Genomic DNA, 21139 nt, shown 5'->3' on the forward strand with positions numbered 1-21139 from the left:
TAATTTTTTTATTATTAGAGTTGCATTGAATATCATAAAATGAGTTATTACACTTTTAATAAAAACTTTTTATTGTTTTATTTCATCCTAAATTCCTAACAACACTTGTTAGCATAAAAAGAAGAAGCATAGTCTTGTTGTAAGAGAGGGAGCATAAAACACATAACATAGCAGAAGCCTGCAAGAGAGAGGACTGCAAGTTCGAATTATTCTTCTTCCTTGTTTGATTGCTTTTATAACCCTCCGTACCTCTTTTGGACTCATTCATTACCCTTCTCTCTCTCTCCAACTTTCACCATTTTTTTTATTACTCTCTCTCTCCAAGCTGCTGCTACAACTAGAACATAGGGGTGTGTAATGTAAGAGAGAGAGAAAACAAAAACAAGCTGTTTTACACGTGATAAAGAAAAACACCAAAAGCTATTTTGCATGCGTCTATAAGATTCATCTCCTCACCACCACCCTCATCATCATCTTCTTCTCCCCTTTATCTTCTCTTCTCTTCTTCCTCTTTCCAAATTCTGAATCCTCCAAAACCCAAGTCTTTCACTTCTCCTCACTTGTTTGTTAACCAAGAGAAAGAGGGCGAGTGAGTGAGTGAGTTAGTTAGTTAGTTCAAGTTTTGTTCTTTTCTTCATTTTCCATTCTCATGGTTTGGTCGGTCGGTGGGTTTTCATTTTCTGTTTTTGACTTTGTTTATTAGAGAAAGCAGCATTTTTGCTATGTAGCCTTTGCATTGCATTTATTTTTTATGTTTTCTTTTTCTTCTCTGTCTACAAATCTTCTAGACAGTGATTCTCTACCCTTTTCAATGTTTATTCCCCTTCACTTAGGATGAAATGTTCTTGAGTTTTGTTTTCTTCTGGTTGTTTTATTCTCTTCTCTAAGGCAGTACTCACAGGTTTGCTTCACACCTGGCTTGGCTTCACAGTCAATTTTTTTATTTTAATGTTTTTATTTTTATTTTTTATATTCAATTGTGTTGTATTTGTTGGTTTTTTAGGTGAGATTTTCAGGTTTTGGTAGGGAGGAGACAGGCCTAAGGAGTTGGTTTTGTCTTTTGGGTATTTCCATTTTCTGGGATTTTAATTTATATGACTAATTGCATTTTATTAACAGTTTTTCTTTTCCTTACACAGTAATTAGTCTGTTCACCGCACAATACTAATGTTTTTTTTTTTTTTTTGCTACTTTTGTGTTTGTGATATTTCGTGTGAAGCAAAAGGGCGGAGGAAAATGTTGTCAAATTTTTTTTTTCCCCTTTTTTTTGTCTTACTTTTGCCCTATGGCTCTACCACTACCACCTCACCATTTTTGGGTTTGCTTGCTGAAACAAGGGTGTCTTGTTGGATTCTTAAGTTTTGCATAGGAATAGTAATAATGTTTGTATCCTTTAACAATGCCTGTACCATATAGTTTTCACATCATACCATTACCAATATGTTACTTTATGCATTAGTCCATTGAGAACACAACCCATAACAATTAAGTCTTACTTTTTGGGTTCTTACTTTACAGCAATTACTACTCATTAGATTTCCATCTTGGTTTGTTTGTTCCTGGCTGAAGCAATTGGCACTGTTTTGCTGTTATAAGCAAAAACTAAACGTCAAAAACTGGTCCTCTCTTTGACAAAGTGTGCTTATTCTTCTGTGTGTATTCATTGGCCAGCACTCATCACAAAAGGTGAACATGCCAGTGAGACAGATGAGGGAGGGCTCAGAACAGCACATTGTGATCAAACCCCATTTGCAGAACCCCATGAATGGAGCTAAGAAGGTTCCTAGAGCTGTTCAAAATGGCAAAGGTTCACCACCGCCACCACTGTCACAACAGGAACTACCCCACAACCAAACTTCACCTCATGCAAGGAACAAGGGGAGAAGAAGGAGCCGAGGTGGAGGAAGAAAATGTGATCAAGGAGATGTTTTGATGAGACCTATTGTGACTAGTGGTGTTGAAAATGGAAGCACCATGTGTGGTGAAAAAGAGATGAGTTACCCTACTTCAAGCAAGTCGTTGAGCTTTGCTCCTAGACCTGGCTATGGACAAGTTGGAACAAAGTGCATTGTGAAGGCTAACCACTTCTTTGCAGAGTTACCAGACAAGGACTTGAACCAGTATGATGTAAGGCTCGTTTTGCTTGCTTGGTCTTTATCACACTACTGTAGCCTTGTGCAAGGAAAAATTAAGTTGTGGTTATGTGACTTATTGTGAGTGACTCACACAACTACTGTAGCCCTTTAAGGAAGTTTTTAAGTTCTTTTATGTGCTGTTCAATTGCAGAAGGATCTGTTTTTGCTGTCCTTTTTTCCTAGTAGTAACATTTATGACTCCTTAAAATTTTGGCCTGAAGTTTTGTTCTTATTGTTTGTTGCCTTTGCCGTGTTTTGTAGGTCAGTATTACCCCTGAAGTGTCTTCCAAAGCAGTGAACAGGTCCATTATAGCAGAACTTGTGAGGCTGTATAAAGAGTCTGACCTTGGGATGAGGCTTCCAGCATATGATGGCAGAAAAAGTCTGTACACTGCAGGGCCACTTCCCTTTTCATGGAGAGAGTTTAAGATAAAGGTTGTGGATGATGAGGATGGAGTTAATGGCTCCAAGTAAGATTTAGTATTGCATAGTAATTCCATACTTCTATTTGGCTTCAAAACATAAACATGATGGACTGTATGTATGTGTGTGTGTGTGTGTGTGTATCTATAAGCATTTTAATTAAGCTCAATTTCCAACTGACACTTGCACCATTTTCAGAAGGGAAAGAGAATATAGAGTGGTGATCAAGTTTGTTGCCAGGGCAAATTTGCATCACTTGGGCCAGTTTCTGGCTGGTAAATGTGCTGATGCTCCACAAGAGACACTCCAAATTCTTGACATTGTATTAAGAGAGCTATCATCTAAGAGGTAGTTTTGCAAAATAATTGAAAGAAAATGTGAAACTTGAAGTTTTATTTTCTTCTTACAGCTTCATTTTCTAAAGGTTTTGCCCAATTGGGAGGTCCTTCTTTTCACCTGATATTAGAACACCACAACGGCTTGGAGAGGGTTTGGAATCATGGTGTGGATTTTACCAAAGCATAAGGCCTACTCAGATGGGTCTTTCCCTCAATATTGGTATATTACTCACCATAGATATCATTTGCTGATAGGAGTACAGTTTTTAACTTTAATTTCTCTTTTTACTCTTCTTGCATTTCATAGATATGGCTTCTGCTGCGTTCATTGAACCTCTTCCAGTTGTGGAATATGTTGACCAGCTATTAGGAAAAGATATCCTGTCGAGGCAATTGTCCGACGCTGATCGCATTAAAGTACTTATATTAACAAAGCTTGCTAAGTTCAATTTTTGTATGGTCTTAATACAGTAAAACTTACAGAGCTACTTTAAGATGACTAACAGATTAAGAAAGTCCTTAGAGGTGTTAAAGTTGAAGTAACCCACAGAGGGAGTGTTAGAAGAAAGTATCGAGTTTCTGGTTTGACTTCTCAACCAACCAGAGAACTTGTGTAAGTAATAATTCTGATTTTATAATATTTTAATCTTAATATATATAGTAACTCTTGTTCTACACTAAGTTCAAAGAAATTCCAATTATTTTCCACAAGTTTTCTTGATGACAAGGATGGTATCTCTTTAGGTTTCCCGTTGATGAGAATTCAACTATGAAGTCCGTAGTTGAATACTTCCAAGAGATGTATGGTTTCACAATTAAATATTCTCACCTTCCTTGCCTTCAAGTAGGAAATCAAAAGAAAGCAAATTATTTACCTATGGAGGTACGGAAAATTCCTGGTAATTGACATAGGTGCTTTTCTTTCTTGTAATTATTTGATTTTTCTTACATGCTTTTGGTTCCTCAGGCCTGCAAAATTGTTGAGGGACAACGATATACAAAAAGGTTGAATGAGAAGCAAATCACTGCTCTCTTGAAAGTTACTTGTCAAAGACCTCGCGATCGAGAAAATGACATTTTGCAGGTATTTTGCTGGTTTTTAACTGATTAATATTTATTCGAAACAGCTTTACAGTTAAAAGTTCTCTCTGCAACACTAAATTTATGACTATTTGCTTTTCTGAATGTAAAATAAGCTTGCATTCATTGTTGCCCTCATAATTAATAAAAAAGATGGAAAAATTGTACCCATGCTATTTGCTTATATTTGGTTGCAGAGCCATTATGAATTGCAGGACCTTTATGTTGTTAATTTTTCAGTATTCCTTCCAAAATTAATTTGCAAATTTATGTACTAGCCCTTATGTGTGTCACTTGTTAGGAAGTTCCACATCGCTTGCCTTGATTCTCGGGATGCAGCTTATATATCTATTGGACAACTTTACCTAGTGCCAATTGGTTTTAAGATGAAATCTAACATCACTTACACCTTGAAAGTCAGAATAGTGTAAAACTTATATGACTATAAAATGATTCAAACTATGTAGAAATTGGAACTTGCAAATCATGTTTCAAACTTCGAAGCATGTGGGGAAGATCTCTTAAATAGTAAAACCTACTAAATCATTTATGTCTTCACAAACAAACAATATATATCCATGATATTCTGGAAGTTAAACAATAAAGTTGGGCCATCAAATGAACATTTCAATTGTGCTTCATGCAGACCATTCAGCAAAATGCTTATGACCAAGATCCTTATGCAAAGGAATTTGGAATTAAAATAAGTGAAAAGCTAGCTTCTGTAGAAGCACGAATTCTCCCTGCCCCATGGGTAATATGCTTCTCAACCAAAGGATTTAAGATACTTAAAGTATGATTACTTTTTCTGTCTCTATACATTGATACGTAGTACTTGTCTGCAGCTTAAATATAACGAAAGTGGGAAAGAAAAGAATTGTTTACCCCAAGTTGGCCAGTGGAATATGATGAACAAGGTATTGTACATTGATATTACAATGATCTGTTTTCAAATAGTTGTGAAATGCAACTATTTTTCCTTGTTTTTGAAAAAATAAAGGGAAATGCTGATATTTTTAATAGTGATTTTTAACAATATTAATTTTTCTCAACTCTTTGGTCCAATTTAATTTAAATTATGAAATTCCTAGGTATGTGCTATTCCTGTTTAGTGCGGAGTTTTCATGCAATAGTTATTAATACTGGTCACTTTGTCGGCTAATACTTGAATGATACAGAAAATGATAAATGGGATGACTGTCAGCCAGTGGGCATGCATAAATTTTTCACGAAGCGTACAAGACAGTGTTGCTCGCACTTTTTGTAATGAATTAGTCCAAATGTGCCAAGTATCTGGCATGGTAGATTTCCACCTATTCTGTTTTTTAGTGTTTGAAGTGTGGACAAATGAAAATTCATATTGTTTTTTTTGTTGTAGGAATTTAATCCAGAGCCTGTTATCCCCATCTACAATGCCAAATCAGAACATGTGGAGAAAGCTTTGAAGTATGTTTACCATGTGTCAACAAACAAAACAAAAGGAAAGGAATTGGAGCTTTTGTTAGCAATATTGCCTGACAACAATGGTTCTCTCTATGGTATGCCCCCTTCAATTATAATAAAAGTACATGATATATAAATTGGTGATTGTTATTTTCTTCAATTGTCGGGACATATAAGCTATGTTCTGAGTTTAAATTCTAAATATTCATAATTTCATATAATTATATTTTGTTTTCAGGTGATCTCAAGCGTATTTGTGAAACGGACCTTGGTTTAATTTCTCAATGTTGTTTGACTAAGCATGTCTTTAAGATCACTAAGCAGTATTTGGCTAATGTGTCTTTGAAAATCAATGTCAAGGTTTGTTTTCTCACAAATCTCAGTGACATGAAATAGCTATTTCCTTTAAATCTACTATCAATTTCTTCCAATTTTTTTTTTTATCAATTTCTTCCAATTGACTGACAATTCTCCATCCTTTTTGGTTTTCTTCACCATTATTGCATGGATACATTTTTGTGCATAAAAATCATGTGTACTGGTTATAAGTTGTTGGCAAGTCAAGTCTTTCCTACCTTTTGTATTGGTTGGATTAAACTCCCAACCTTGTGGACCTAGTAATGGGTTCCACATCTCAGTAGTTGATGCAGATATGACAAGTAATAAAATATATATATATATATTTGTACTTCAATAGTAGCTTAAGCTTTTAGAATAACCGGGAGTGTTTTGACCTACAAAAATGATGACAAATTCCTGGTAGTTTATCCTGTTACTAAAGTACACTGTCATGTTGGCCAATGTAGTCATCTCTGCTCTATGGATATTGTTGGAATTATTTGACTTCTTTGGTATGTTTCCAACAACTAATTAATGATGATTTGACCTCTTCTTGATGCAGATGGGAGGTAGAAACACCGTTCTGGTTGATGCTGTAAGCTGTAGAATACCATTGGTTAGTGACATACCAACTATAATATTTGGAGCGGATGTTACCCATCCTGAAAATGGAGAAGACTCCAGCCCTTCAATAGCAGCTGTACGCTTATGATCCATTTGTCTTGATTTTTTAATTTTGCAGTGGTTCTTGAGCTGATATCTATCGCTCAATACGTAGGTAGTAGCATCTCAAGACTGGCCTGAACTGACAAAATATGCTGGTTTAGTGTGTGCTCAAGCTCATAGACAGGAACTCATACAAGATTTGTACAAAATGTGGCACGACCCTGTTCGCGGCTTAGTCAGTGGTGGTATGATCCGGTAATACAAGAAATATGAACTCCTATTTTCTAATTCTTAATGTTGTTTTTGGTTGTGAGATGATGGGATTTTCACAATATAATTTTCATTTTCCTCCTGTATCTAAATATTGTTTTTTGTCCTTTTTTGCAGAGATTTGTTGATTTCCTTTAGAAAGGCAACCGGTCAGAAGCCTCTAAGGATTATATTTTATAGGTATGTATGTGTAATTATGATGCAAGGTCAAAGCATGTTGTAACTTGCATAAGAAAAATATGTGGTTTGAACTTCTGTTTTGAGTGGCCAGTGGCAACATGCCGATTAAAAATAAAGGTCTAGAATAAAATTGTTCTTTCTAAAGCTTTTTGATAGATTCTATCATGGAATATGCTACACTGTGTCTGTGCTTTTAGAATAAATGTCGGAAAAATTTACTTTACTCCTACATCTGAAAGTTGTTTGTTAAGCTTAGTTTCAACAGTCATTATAGGTAAAGCACTATTTCATGTCTATCTGAGGGATGGTGTCATATTGTAGCCTGTCAAATCACAAGGATTGGAAAGCATTTAAGCCATTTTGTTTTGTATTTTTTGGGAGGTTGCTACTTGCTAGACATATAGTATAAATTTATCCAGATATGTGGGGATGTATTTTGTTCAAATCAATATCTGCTAATTTCCGAAACATTCTAGTTTGTGTTAACGAGAAATTTGAACAGGGATGGTGTAAGTGAAGGGCAATTTTACCAAGTTCTACTTTATGAGTTGGATGCAATTCGGAAGGTCAGAATTGATTACTTTCTTCCATCAAATGTTCTAATAGGTCATTTTATAACACGTGCCCACAAGAATATATATTTGCAGGCATGCGCTTCTTTAGAACCAAACTATCAACCTCCAGTAACTTTCATAGTTGTACAAAAAAGACACCATACTCGGTTGTTTGCAAATAACCACAGGGACAGGAACAGTACAGATAAGAGTGGAAATATATTGCCTGGTACAATGAGTGTTCCTGAATTGCTCGTGTACACAAATAAATGTGTCATTTTTTTTGTTTAAAACTGATTGTCTAATTGGACTAACTTTTTAAATAATTTTCATCTGTTTTCAGGGACTGTAGTTGATTCCAAAATCTGTCATCCAACAGAATTTGATTTTTATCTCTGTAGTCATGCTGGCATCCAGGTAGAAGATAGTTTTATTTTTTCTCTTTTCTATACTGATCTTTATGATTAACGATGATTGGTCATGAAACAAGACATTTTAGCAAAGATGGTACCTGTCAGATATTTAAAGGGTTTTTGAGAGATTATGTATTGGTTTTTCTTATTTGTATGTTGGATGTTATGGAGAAACTTTTTGTCATCCACCTGGTCTTGTTATAGGTTCATTTTTCAGGGATTGCTCTCAAAGCTAGGTGTAGTTTAGAATAACTTAGATTTGAAAATCACTAGGGAGGGATTAGTATAGAGGGATCTTAATTTTTTTTAATCCTGTTGTTTTGGTTTCTCAAATCATGATATATGATGATTAAAAGAGATTTGTTAGAAGTACCGAACCTTTAATCTCTCTTTGTTGGCCTAAGAAAAGATAAACGTCGATCTGTATTATTATTCCTCTGAAGTTTGGGTCTAATGCTTGGCTTATAAGTATGTCCTATTATATGGACTTGTTTGTTTTTTATGAGCATATAAATCTAAACCTTTATGATTCAATTGTGGTTTTTGTTTCTATTATCATGCAGGGTACGAGTCGTCCAGCTCATTATCATGTTCTGTGGGATGAAAACAACTTCACAGCAGATGGAATTCAGTCTTTGACAAACAATCTCTGTTATACATATGCCAGGTGTACACGCTCTGTATCTGTTGGTAAGCCCATTTGATTAATGTGTGGTATTTATTTTTTACCCTTGCCACTAGTAAAAGAAACTAGAATGGTTTTACAGCATGATTAATGATTATACTTTAGCCTAGATGAAGCAGAGGCATGAATACTAAGGGAACATCTGTAGTTATTACTAAGCAAATTATTAGAATTCGTTAAAATGAAAAGAATTCAATTAGAATACATTAACAATGTAAAGGTTTTTAATTTGTCATGTATGATTGTTGATTTATGTAATAATATTCACAAGTCATATCTAGGATGATTTCTAATTAGTTGACAGTATCAAATTCTTTTGTTATAGAAATTGAACTCAAAGGGGACAAAGGGAAAATATTTTAATGTAGTATTCTATATTTTATATTTATATCTTTATATCATATTGTCATGATTGGGGTTTCAGCTTGTTTTGCAAAATATAAATCTTAATGGACTTCATTCATGTGCAGTTCCTCCAGCGTATTACGCACATTTAGCAGCTTTTCGAGCACGTTTCTATATGGAGCCAGACCTGCAGCAGGAGAATGGCTCCTCAGGTGGTGGCTCCAGGGCAACAAGAGCAGGTGGAGTCAAGCCATTGCCAGCCTTGAAAGAAAATGTGAAGAGAGTTATGTTTTATTGTTAGATTGTGTAGTAGTGGCTTGGCATAGGCATCATCAAATGGTACATTCAGCAAACACAATCATGGCTTCAAATGTACAATAGTGACTCCTAAGCATTGCAGCAATATTTCCCATAGTAGATCCATGATTATAGTTCTAAAGGCTTAGTTCAGGATTCCTGCAAGTATTTTGGCTGGAGGGACATGAGAGGCACATCACGGGTTTAGTGTTGCTAACTCTTTGTGGTCAAGTCATCACAAAAATGATTGAATTTAAGATTAAATTAGGCATCGGAAACAAAGTTTACGGATCAATCTTAATTGTAGAAATTTTTGCCTGAAGGCCATTGTTGATGTTGAATTGAAATAGTAGAAAATTTCCAATCCCCATGTGCAAGGATGTATGATAGTCTGATTAGTCTTGCAAAATATTAGGTGATGTTATCATTTGTAGTCGGCTTAAATATGTTTTTATTACTTAAATGATAGTCTGATTAGTCTTTTTTTATCTATAAGAATTGAAGAAGACATGTTTTAAATATTTATAACAATTCACGCATTTTGTTTAAGCAACTTATAGATAGATACCTTGGTATTTTATGGTAGTCTTATAAGTTTTTTTTTTTTACTTATTTTAAAAATGTATAGAAAATAGTAAAAGTGTTTTATTTTTCCATTTTAATTTTAATTTTACTTTTTGTTGCATAAATATCAGTAAATAAGACAATGAAAATAGAAAGTTCAAATTGTCTTACATTTCTGAAGTATAGCTTATTAATTCCAAAGAGTATTAAAAAAGGCCCAGAATATAAATAGAATTAAGATGTTCCAAACTAAAGTGCCTAGGCAAAATAAAACATAAAAGATTAAATTGCACATTTGGTCTTTTATTTTTTTAAATTCATGATTTTCGTGTTGAATTGCCACATTTGATTTTTCAATACAAAAACGAGAGACTAAATTCCAAAGAAAAACCCATGGGAACCAAAATGGACAAAGAAAGAGGAAAGATCAAATATGCAAACATCTACAAGGAAAACACTGAAAAATGCCTGGTGAGTATGGACTTTATAATCATACAAAACTAACAGTAGTAAAATGCAGAAGACGTTGGACCTAATAAAATTCATATCTAGGGCATGGTTAAATGCCAAGAATGAAGGGTTGTTTTTCTTTCTCATTTGATGAATTGTCTACATACCTTGTAAAAAGGATGTATATGTTAGTTGGATATTCCCTGTACCCTTTATTTAATATATTTTACCTCTGCTGTTCTTTTTTATAAAAAAAAATGAAATAAAGAGTCAAATGCTTATTGATAACAATATGACATTAATAAAGACAAGATTGTTTACCAAATGACGGTCAAGAAGTCATCCAAGAATAGTCCATATTTTTTTTTAAAGATAATAAATTTTCAAGATCTAATGCTAATTAAGTACTCTGATTAAAAAATCCTTTGGACATTTATATAGCAATTAGCAAAACAATTTACATAAGTTTTCAATATAGATCCATCTAGTACATGTAGCGAAACACAAGTAAAGTATGAAATTTTGTCCCTTATTACTTTCACTTGGAGGGAGGGATGACAATTTTTCCCGTTATCTAGGGAACCCTTTGGAGAATGCCTTATTATTTGGGCCTTGAGTTTGGGAATTTTTCTTTATGGATGCCAATAAGGGAAAAAAAATACTTGCAAAATAATTTGGGTATATTACGAAGGATCTAAATTTTATACACATGCATATCTATACATTATACAAAATATTAAAAAAAAAAGTATGTGAAAAGTTAAGATGATCAAGCTTTCAAAGAGCATGATAATCTTATATTATATATATCACCTACAAATTTCCAAATCCTGGAACCTCTTGGGAAAAATATTTACCTGCAATACAGGAAAAGCATTTGAGATACGGAGAATTTAATATGGCTTCATTAATGAGATAGTTACTTTGTCCCATTTGAGCATATCTTTAATACATAAATATAATGGTTGCAAAAACTGGTGCCACTCAACATGCACTCGTGACTCACAATCCATCGCAGTTCTCTTTTATTTTTTGCATATGCTTTAGGTGTTCTTTTCTTTTTCCAGTGATAAACCAAAAAAAAAAAAAAACCTTAGTAGTGTTGTATAATGCTCAATGCTAATTAAATATTAATAAATAAACATCACAAGTCAACTTTTTTTATACATATATCACAAGTCAACTAAGCCAAAGAATAAATTTTTGCTTTATCTTTTTTATGTATAAGAATACCCGACCTTATCCTCTCATTAATAAAAGACCAAGAGTAAACATGGGGGAAAATGACTGAACTTCAAGCTCTCTCTTTATCACCCCAAAAATGTTGTCTCTCTTTGGCGTTTATATAATAGGCAACAAAATTGCAGTAAAAAAAATAATAGGCAGCAAATTAACCTTTTTGCAAAGAGGAAAGAAAACAGAATTGAATCCAAAGATGAAATTCAAATAGTGTATAGCTAAGGAGATTCATTGGGAATATCTTACCTGGAAAATACTAACCAATACCATCGTCATAAACTCTAAATAAATAAATAAAAACTCACTATATGTGGATACTTTGTACTAATATTATGAGTATAAAAAAAAAAGAAAGAAAAAAAGTATCAATGCAAGTAGAGACAGTGATTAAGAATCCAAAATTAACTCTCATCTTTTCATGAATGTAGGTTCAATTTTCTCTTGCGTTATTGAAATCTCATTTGGTGAGCAATACTCCTCTGGAATATCCCATGATGCTTAAGAGATTATTGGAGTAGCTTTGATTGAGTGGCCATGATTGAGTAAAACTGCTTGCAGTTAAGACTTTTTCTCATTCTACATCACCAACAAAAAAATAGAAAAGAACATTAGTAAAGAACCCATACTCAATAAATTAAGAAAATATGTATGGAAATTCCAATGCTTAATTAAGATTAGGCTCAAATATGAAGCACAATGGATCTAGAAATCAAGAATGAATTAAATACATTGAGTGTCAGAATCCTTAACAATATTGTGCCTTAGTCCTATCCACTTTAACATTAACCAGAAGAAAAAAGCAAGCATAAAAATAGTACATACATCCATGTTTTATACTAAAAATTAATCAAGGGAAAACAAATATGATGAACATCTAGATAGCTATGCAAACTTAGATTTAAAGAAAACAAAGGAGATAAGAATTACTCATTAATTAGCTATACCAACTTTTAGGGATTATACAACAAGCAAAGAAAATCCCAGTGATTAAAAACTAAACTTAAACATCAACAAAATCTGATATACATAGTAGACATATGGGTCTCTTAAGCATATTAATCAAGATTGGGTTCTTGATCACGTGTAAAAAAAATGCTTTATTGTGGGAGAGGTAAAGCCCACAATGTTTGTCTTTATATTGTGAAAGGAATTTGTTTTTAACTGTCAACTGAAAATATCTTGATACATATAAAAAAATACAAAAAAATACATAAATTAACACCACTAGAGTTTAATAAAAAGGATTAAGATTTATTTTTTTTCATGCAGCCAACAACTAGGTGAAAGTTACCACATGATCTGATCTTTTCCTCATAAAAGAGAAAAGTTTGATCACGCTGACAGCTTCAACTAGTAGTGGTTCATGATAACCAAGGAGTATGATCGAACTAGTGCAAACAATATTATGGGCAGGGAAGTGAAGAAGTTTAATTGATATAGTTTGGATGGATGAAAGGAGACCAGAAGTGACCACTATTATATACAGCAACTCTTTGAAAATTGGAGCTGAGGTGTTTTTCTCACTTTTCCTTTAGTATATATGTTACTTTGGAATATCAGGAGACTTCACGATCTCTTTGGTACATTTAGTGACCCAATTGGAAAAAAAATTTACTGAAACGAAAACAAACTTGAAGAGCTTTGCAAATTGAATACTGTCACCCCAACAATACACCATGCATTTTGTGGACAGGATAGTGAGTGTTTTCTTCCTGTATTGAAGGAAAGCAATGAGACATGAGCAACAAGAAGAAGAAGAGGGGAACATATATGCATGGCTTGGCTGCATACATAGGCATGCATTACTGATCCCCATCTAGCAATCTACTAGACGTGTAGCATCGTACATATTCTTGTGTTCATTTACACATGACCGTTCATGTTGAAATTCCATTTGCTAGGGTATGTTTCGCTGACTGTTTTTAAAATTCATTTCAAATTAAAATGATTTTAATGAGATGTTCACATTTATGTTTGAATGGTTTTATTTTAAAAATAAGTTAATATTAAAACTCAAAATATTTTTTTCATCTGGCACAAATTATTTAGAATTACATAAAATTATAATAAATTCTACTCCGAATCAATTCTTCAATTTGAAAGCAAACATAAATAAAATCACATTAACAAATGTATCAAGATGACTATGGATAATCCAGGTTGAATAGTACGTATTTGATTCATGTTAGATTTTTTAGAATGACATTGAAAATCAGTTAACCAACGCAATTCCATGTATATGTAGATTTTACTATTTTTCTACTTAATTGAACATGTATTTTTTTATAAGTTCTAATATTTTTTTGAATAGTATTTATTTAATTTAATTTTTATATATTTATTAATAATGCCTAAATTTTATGTAAAAAAATATTAGCATAAGATGGGTTCATTTTTTTTTTGCCATATTATAAAGACAAAGTTTCCACCAATTTTGTGGAAGACTAATATTTGTTGAAGAATTTGGTTAATAACCTTTAGTGTGACAACCTCCTATCTTTTGCTTAAAACTTTGAATAAAAGTATTTAGATATTCATTTATCTTAATTTATTTTTGTTTTAATAATGATATATTTCAATTTTATTTATATCATTTATACTAAGAAAAAGGATTATTTTTTATTCACATGACATTCTAAATAGGAATCTCACTTAATGCAATATAAGTTTTTTTAAAAAAAATTATGGATAATAAATTATTAAAATAACTTAAATCTCAAAATGAAAGCGTAATGAAATTTAAGTGTTTTAAATTCATTTCAGAATTTACATAACCATCAAACTTTAAAAATAATTTGCAATACAATTTTTTTAAAGTATGAATAATTAAACATATTGAAAAATAAAATTTCATTAGTTTTTTTATTGCTTTTTTTCAATTGACTTGATTATAACTAGAGGAATCATATGCGCTGTCGTGCTAATGTATCCGTATTTCTATTAAGCCGTGGTATTTTGTTTCGTTAATTAATTTAATATGTCTATACTTTTTTAATAAAAAATTATTAATATTAATTATGCTATTTACTTCTTGTAAAGTAAAAAGATAATTATGACATTTTTTAGTGCTTATTTATTATCACATATAATTGTAGATTTTAAAATATTCTTAAGAAAAAACTTATTTTATATATTTTTTTGAATGTTTTATATATCCTTTAATTACTCATCAAACACATAAAAAGTATGTATTTAATTCCTTAATTAAATTTGATTATATTAATTAATGAGCATGATAATATAACACGTTTAAGTTGCTAATATATTCATGAGATTCAAATTAACTGTTTTTAAAATAAAAGAAAAAATATTTTAAAATATATAAAACAAATACAACAGTCATGAGTGGATTGGATTGCTAACAAAAATGATCTCAAATTTTCATAATGGTTTTATCTTGAGATATTACAATAACCCGAGATATAAAAACTAATAGAAAGAGAGACATATATTAAATTAAATTTGAAGTAATGGTGGAAGGAAAATTTAAAAAGAAGAATACCTAACGGGAAATGATGCTGTGTTCTTCCCACCCCACTGTTTCAGCAAACAAACAAGTCACGCGCCGCTCATTCATTCTCTTTAAGGTCAGCCTTCCAACTATGTTTCCACCATCTCTCTTATCACCTCTGCATACTTCTTCTTCTTTTTTTATGTTCGCTCAACTTGCTTCAATTCGTAGCTATGGTATATAATCAAACACACTCCCTCTTTATTCAAATAACAATGTTTAATCAATATATATGTGCCTGTCCATGTTTTTCACCAACATACAATCCCCTCTACGTTACTAACTTCCCTACCTATCAATTCTGCACTCTATCTGTTCGTCAAAATGTTTCTCGTTCTTTATACCTCTATATTCTTTCGTTTTATCGTACTTATTATCTTTTTTAAAAAAAATTTGGCAAAATACCCATTGCTTGTGTTAAGTGTTAACTTCAATTTTTTAGTGTTTTAATGCAGAAAAGAAAGAATTTATGAAAAAAGGAGCGGCTTTCATTCTCCCTTGTAATTCTACTGCTTTGTTGTTCATAAACCTAGTGGAAGGACACAAGGAAGGACAGAGACATATTGAGTGAGCGTATTGTGTTGTGTTAGGAGTAGAGCACATATGGTATACGACAAGGTATGCAATTCCTGAAACTTCCTCGCCTTCTTATGCCATACGTGAGGAGGATACATCTTCATTCGCAGCCATTGCCGTCACAAAGCACCTGCAAATTTGACAGTATTGATGATGCTGTGGCTTTGTTTCACCGCATGGTCGATATGCATCCCCTGCCATCGATTGTAGAATTCACCAAAATCTTGGGAACGATTGCGAAGATGAGATACTATGCCACAGCTATTGATCTTTATACCCTAATGGAATATAAGGGTGTTGTGCCGTTTACAGTTACTTTTAACATCTTGATCAACTGTTTCTGCCACATGGGTCAGATGGATTTTGCTTTCTCTGTAATGGGTAAGATTCTTAAGTGGGGTTGTCGACCAAATGTTGTGACTTTTACTACGCTGATGAAGGGGTTCTGTGTTAATGATAAAATGCTGGATGCACTATACATATATGATGAAATGGTTGCACGAAGGATTCGGTTTGACGATGTTCTGTATGGAACCTTAATCAATGGGCTGTGTAAGAGTAAGATAGGAAAACCAAGAGCTGCCGTTCAACTGCTTCAAAAAATGGAGGAGAGACAGTTGGTTAAGCCCAATCTTATAATGTACAATACAGTTGTCCATGGTTTGTGCAAAGATGGAAATATAAATGAGGCACGTGTTTTGTGTTCTAAAATGATTGTTCAGGGAATTTTCCCTGACATTTTCACTTATAGTTCATTAATTTATGGTTTGTGTCGTGCAGGCCAACGGAAAGAAGTTACATCATTGCTGAATGGGTTTTGTTTAAACAATAAAGTGGATGAGGCAAGAGAATTATTTAATGTGATGATTGAAAGAGGTGAACAGCATGACATCATTAATTACAATATTTTGATGAATGGATATTGTTTAAACAATAAAGTGGGTGAGGCAAGAAAATTATTTCATATGATGGTTGAAAGAGGTGAACAACCTGACACTATTACTTACACTATTTTGATGCATGGATATTGTTTAATTGATAAAGTGGACGAGGCAAGAAATTTATTTCATGGGATGATTGAAAGGGGTTTGGTGCCTGATGTTTGGAGCTATAACATCTTGATTAAAGGTTATTGCAAGTTTGAAAGAGTGGGTGAAGCTATGAATTTACTTGAAGATATGTTTCTTAAGAATTTAGTTCCAAACATTATAACTTACAATTCTGTAGTTGACGGTTTATGCAAATCTGGAGGAATCTTGGATGCATGGAAGCTTGTTGATGAAATGCATTACTGTTGTCAACCACCTCCAGATGTAACCACTTACAATATCTTGTTAGAGTCTCTATGTAGAATTGAGTGTGTTGAAAAGGCAATTGCATTTTTTAAACACCTCATCTTTGAAAGAAGTTTTGCACCTAATGTTTGGAGTTACAACATCTTGATTAGTGGTTGTTGCAAGAATAGAAGATTGGATGAAGCCATTAATCTTTTTAATCATATGTGTTTCAAGAATTTGGTTCCAGATATTGTAACCTACAATATCTTGTTAGATGCTTTATTCAATGGGCAGCAACTTGACAAGGCAATTGCATTATTAGTCCAAATTGTTGATCAAGGTATTAGTCCAAATTTGCGAACATACAATATACTTATTAATGGGTTGCACAAAGGGGGGAGGCCAAAGACTGCACAGAAGATTTCCCTGTATCTTTCCATTAGAGGTTACCATCCAGATGTCAAAACATATATAATCAATGAGCTTTGTAAAGGTGGATTGTGAGAATAAAGAAGGGCCATGCTATTAAAATAAATGGAAGTCAATTATCGCCTCCCTTCCATAAATTTTGAGTCAGTTATTCATTCATCTCTGGAGAAACAAAGTTAGAATGATGAAGCTGAGAAGCTTTTTTGAGAAATGATCACTAGATGTGCAGAAAACAAGGTCAGAAGTTTTAGTTTCAATTTAATTAACTTTTATGGTTCTCGAATGCTTGTTACGTTTGGGTCACATATGTTGGACTAGATAATGCTCTGTATTCTATTATCTCAAATCCCAATTCTATTTTCCTTTTCAAATACATAATAACTCTGCTCTTTTGCTAAATTCATTGAAAGAACAACTTTTGGGTAACATGGCAAAGGAAAAAGATTCTTTGATGTATACTTTTTTTACTATTGCTAGACCTTCCCCCTTTGCAATATACATCTCCTTGCATTCACTGATTCTGATTTGTAAAAGTTAACTGAATGGAATCCCTTCTTGCAGTTTTGCAAACACCAGAATCTGCATCAGCCAGCACTAGGCACCTTGCCCAGAGTCTCATCCATTTTCTCCTGCTCCCCCTTTTTTGCCCACTATCTTCAATTTCAACTCCAGGTAATATTTATTGCTGATTTGGAGCTTTAAGTATATATGAATGTTATTTATAAATTTCACATGTTTTCTAAGGAAAATCTGAAATTGCTTTGTTATCAAGATTATTTTTCTGAACCTGAATTTGAACCTAAAGCTCATTTTATACCTATGGTAGTGGCCTTTCAATTTTTTTGAATAATAATGAATGTGGCTTATATTGGCTGGCATCATAATTTCCCTTTATTATTATAATTATTGTCAATTGGCTTTAGTTATGGGTCAGGCCTGAATGTGGTGCTGTTCACTCAAAATGTTGGGTTAGGTGTATGGATCTTTGCTAGCCAGTTGATTGTTTTGTTAAGCTTTGAAGATTAAATTCTTCATTGACCCTTTCGGAATTGGAACGAGAACTCATTTGTTTGTTACATATTATAATAGGTTCAAGAATCTGTTTGTTGTACATGTTATACATTTGCATTTTATGTATATGTATATTCCAGTTAACGTGAATATAAAAGACTACTTTATATTTCAACCTTCATTTATATTCAATTGCAGGCAATAGCTAGAGAAGTTGCTGTTGGTGCTGCTTTATTATTCACTGCTCCTTCAAGCGTTTTCATGGTGGTGCTGAAGAAAAAGATTTTTTCTTTGATGTGCATGGTGAGTCATGATTTTTCACCCTACCAAAAAAGAGTAAAGGAATAGCAAAAAAAGACATTGGAGGAAATTATTAACAGGGATCTCATGGTTAATAATATCCCTAAGAATTTGGTTTTTTTATCAAGCCCAGTAGCTTGGTGACTTGTTGGTCATGCGAGCCCTGGTGCAGCGGTAAAGTTGTGCCTTGGTGACTTGTTGGTCATGGGTTCGAATCCGGAAACAGCCTCTTTGCATATGCAAGGGTAAGGCTGCGTATAACATCCTTCCCCCATACCTTCGCATAGTGAAGAGCCTCTGGGCAATGGGGTACGAAGTTTTTATCAAGCCCAGTAGCATCTTGTAATCTATGTAGCTGACCTTACCATAATGGTATGATGCTATTGTTGTTGTGCATGGTCAGAAGTTTTAAGTCATTAATTGAGTGGAATTTGATTTTTTACATCTATTTGCAGATACATCTTTGGCAGCTTGGTGTTGATCATAAGTTCCTGCCGATTGTCTTTTTTATCCTCTTTCCTTCTTATTCATGGTCTTTGTTTAAGAGAATTCTAATTAAAAAAAGAAAAGAAAGAAAAGGACTAAAGTGCTTCTTAATGGCATACACATTTTTTCATTTATCATTTTCTGGAAAATTGAACTCAGAATCTATGTCAGTATTACCAAGAAGCAGAGAAGGTGCTTATGTTATTGAATCCAGATATTGATGCCACTTTTTCCTGATTTAGCTTATAATGAACTTCTTAGTAAGCTATTCGAGGAACTTGGTGTGACTGTTGATGATGTGACGGAATTAATTGAGAGTTGGCACCTATTTTCTAGCAAATTTTACTATGTAAGTTCCATTATAATATGTCTTAATTAATAGTTTGTAGATATACAAAGAAACTAATACATGGTAACATTTTCTGGGTATAACATCAAATGTTATTGATTTGATTTGTTATCAAGCAGGGAGTAGATAGAGACAAGGAAAGAAAGACATAGTGCCTACTGGGAATTGGTTCTGAATGACATACAGGATACTTTTGAACTCCTGACCAATTTACAATGAAAAAGATGGGTAGATGGATATGCATCTTTAGTAGTTTCCCCATGCTTGCAAAAGATACGAAAGGGACAGAACAGAAAATATAATGATATTCACTGCTGTTAGGGAGTCCATATCAAACATCACCCTGGTGAATATGGTCAGACCCAAAAGTTGTTGCCTCGTCATAGTCCCTCAGCGCATGCATGCATAATAGTTTCAGGAGCATTATTACACTTAGAACAGTTATCAGAAATGGAAAGGCACCACTTAACTGCGCTCCACATTAGTTAACAGCCTCCCATGAAGGGTCTTCCAAAGAAACATCCCACCTCTTTGAGGGCCTCTCCATCTCCATACAAGGCGGAAGGAATCTGGGACTTAAGTCCTAGGGTGAGAATCTCTAGAAAGGAATAAATATTTCTTCTTTATATTTTATTTCTTGTCAATTTTTTATTAGTTGTGTGTAAGAGTGATTGTTAAGTATGCGCCTACACAATAATGATTCTTGCGCCTAGGTGGTTCAGGGTGGCTAAGGACTAAGGAGTTACCGTAGCTTATTAATTAATTTTAATTTTTTGTAATGTAACTGAATTTGTAAGAAATTACAAGTTAGTCCTTTTTTTTTAAATATAGGGTCAAACATGAATCTGGATATGTGAAATAAAGGATCCGGATCTTTTCCACCGCCACGCTTCCTTCATCGTTTGCAGCCATTGGCACTGCCTCAAGAGTGTATGATTTCATTTTGATATCAGCTACTTTGCAACAGCTTTTGATGTATTATAAGATTTCTTTTTTGAACACATTGTTATACACTATTTTGGTACATTACCATTGCATCAACAGAACTGTAAAGGTGTGGCAAAAGTTCCCATGTATCACAAAGCTACGATTCTGCCAACTTACCTTGTTGGTTTAGATAGTCTTAAAAGCATATCAAATTTGCATATAAACATGTGGCACATAGAAATGCTCAAAGCTGGCATCAACATTTCATTATTTATTTTCTTAAAATCTAATAATTAAATTAATCATATATATATATATATTAATCTTGACTTTTTATTTTAATCTAACGGTTGATATTAATATTTTTATTTTCATATAAGATGATCATTCTCATGTGATATGTAATATATATTATACCATTTTTATAACTTGATATAAAATATAATTTTTATTAATTCAACTATTAAATTATATCTACATATTATTAAGATTATGTATCAAATTTTGTCAAAATTAAACAAAAATAAAAAAATTATCAAATGATCATTATTTTAATATATTTATATTATGTTGATTTTAATTTATATAAAAGAGAAATAATTTTGAATTAATATAAAATTTTACATATAAAAAAAAACTTTTAATCCAACAATAAATTTTAAGAAAATATTAGCTAGTTGAAAGTTATAAAATAATATAATAATTATCAAAGTCACACTAATATAATTTAATTTCTTCTCATATATTTATTCTGATATGAGTAAATCATGGTCCTTGAATCATTGGTATATTTAATTATTTTAAATACATAACAGATAAATATTTCAACAACAAAAAAATATAACAGATAAA

General features: G+C 32.7%; 2 protein-coding genes across 22 annotated transcripts; both read left to right on the forward strand.

Annotated features, from left to right (window-relative positions):
- Nucleotides 1–182: 182 nt before the first annotated feature.
- On the forward strand, nucleotides 183–9538 carry LOC114369775 (protein argonaute 10-like). 6 transcript variants are annotated; one of them, XM_028327030.1, is made up of 23 exons: nucleotides 672–901; nucleotides 1004–1064; nucleotides 1672–2127; nucleotides 2397–2605; nucleotides 2757–2906; nucleotides 2983–3116; nucleotides 3204–3313; nucleotides 3403–3509; nucleotides 3641–3779; nucleotides 3864–3980; nucleotides 4623–4730; nucleotides 4822–4893; nucleotides 5155–5277; nucleotides 5355–5514; nucleotides 5658–5779; nucleotides 6321–6458; nucleotides 6537–6679; nucleotides 6812–6874; nucleotides 7377–7440; nucleotides 7522–7657; nucleotides 7772–7845; nucleotides 8405–8531; nucleotides 8997–9538. In XM_028327030.1, the coding sequence occupies exons 3-23, from the start codon at nucleotides 1693–1695 to the stop codon at nucleotides 9170–9172; spliced, it is 2907 nt and encodes a 968-aa protein (XP_028182831.1). In that variant the 5' UTR covers nucleotides 672–901; nucleotides 1004–1064; nucleotides 1672–1692; the 3' UTR covers nucleotides 9173–9538. The 6 variants fall into 6 exon arrangements, with proteins under 6 accessions (XP_028182829.1, XP_028182828.1, XP_028182830.1 ...); XM_028327028.1 differs by lacking the exons at nucleotides 672–901; nucleotides 1004–1064 and adding an exon at nucleotides 183–665; XM_028327027.1 differs by lacking the exons at nucleotides 672–901; nucleotides 1004–1064 and adding an exon at nucleotides 183–597.
- A 5365-nt stretch (nucleotides 9539–14903) lies between these two features.
- LOC114369328 (pentatricopeptide repeat-containing protein At5g16640, mitochondrial-like) lies at nucleotides 14904–20326 on the forward strand. 16 transcript variants are annotated; one of them, XR_003657601.1, is made up of 6 exons: nucleotides 14904–15008; nucleotides 15375–17451; nucleotides 17776–17886; nucleotides 18424–19360; nucleotides 19480–19948; nucleotides 20192–20326. XR_003657601.1 is itself a non-coding variant. In XM_028326539.1 (4 exons), the coding sequence occupies exons 1-4, from the start codon at nucleotides 17425–17427 to the stop codon at nucleotides 19510–19512; spliced, it is 276 nt and encodes a 91-aa protein (XP_028182340.1). In that variant the 5' UTR covers nucleotides 17285–17424; the 3' UTR covers nucleotides 19513–20241. The 16 variants fall into 16 exon arrangements, 2 of the variants coding, with proteins under 2 accessions (XP_028182339.1, XP_028182340.1); XR_003657599.1 differs by having other exon boundaries at nucleotides 18424–18897; nucleotides 18981–19360; nucleotides 19480–20241; XR_003657600.1 differs by having other exon boundaries at nucleotides 18424–18528; nucleotides 18981–19360; nucleotides 19480–20241.
- The last annotated feature ends 813 nt before the right edge of the window (nucleotides 20327–21139 follow it).

Source organism: Glycine soja, chromosome 10 (assembly GCF_004193775.1).
Source record: "Glycine soja cultivar W05 chromosome 10, ASM419377v2, whole genome shotgun sequence".
NCBI classification, from domain to species: Eukaryota; Viridiplantae; Streptophyta; class Magnoliopsida; order Fabales; family Fabaceae; genus Glycine; species Glycine soja.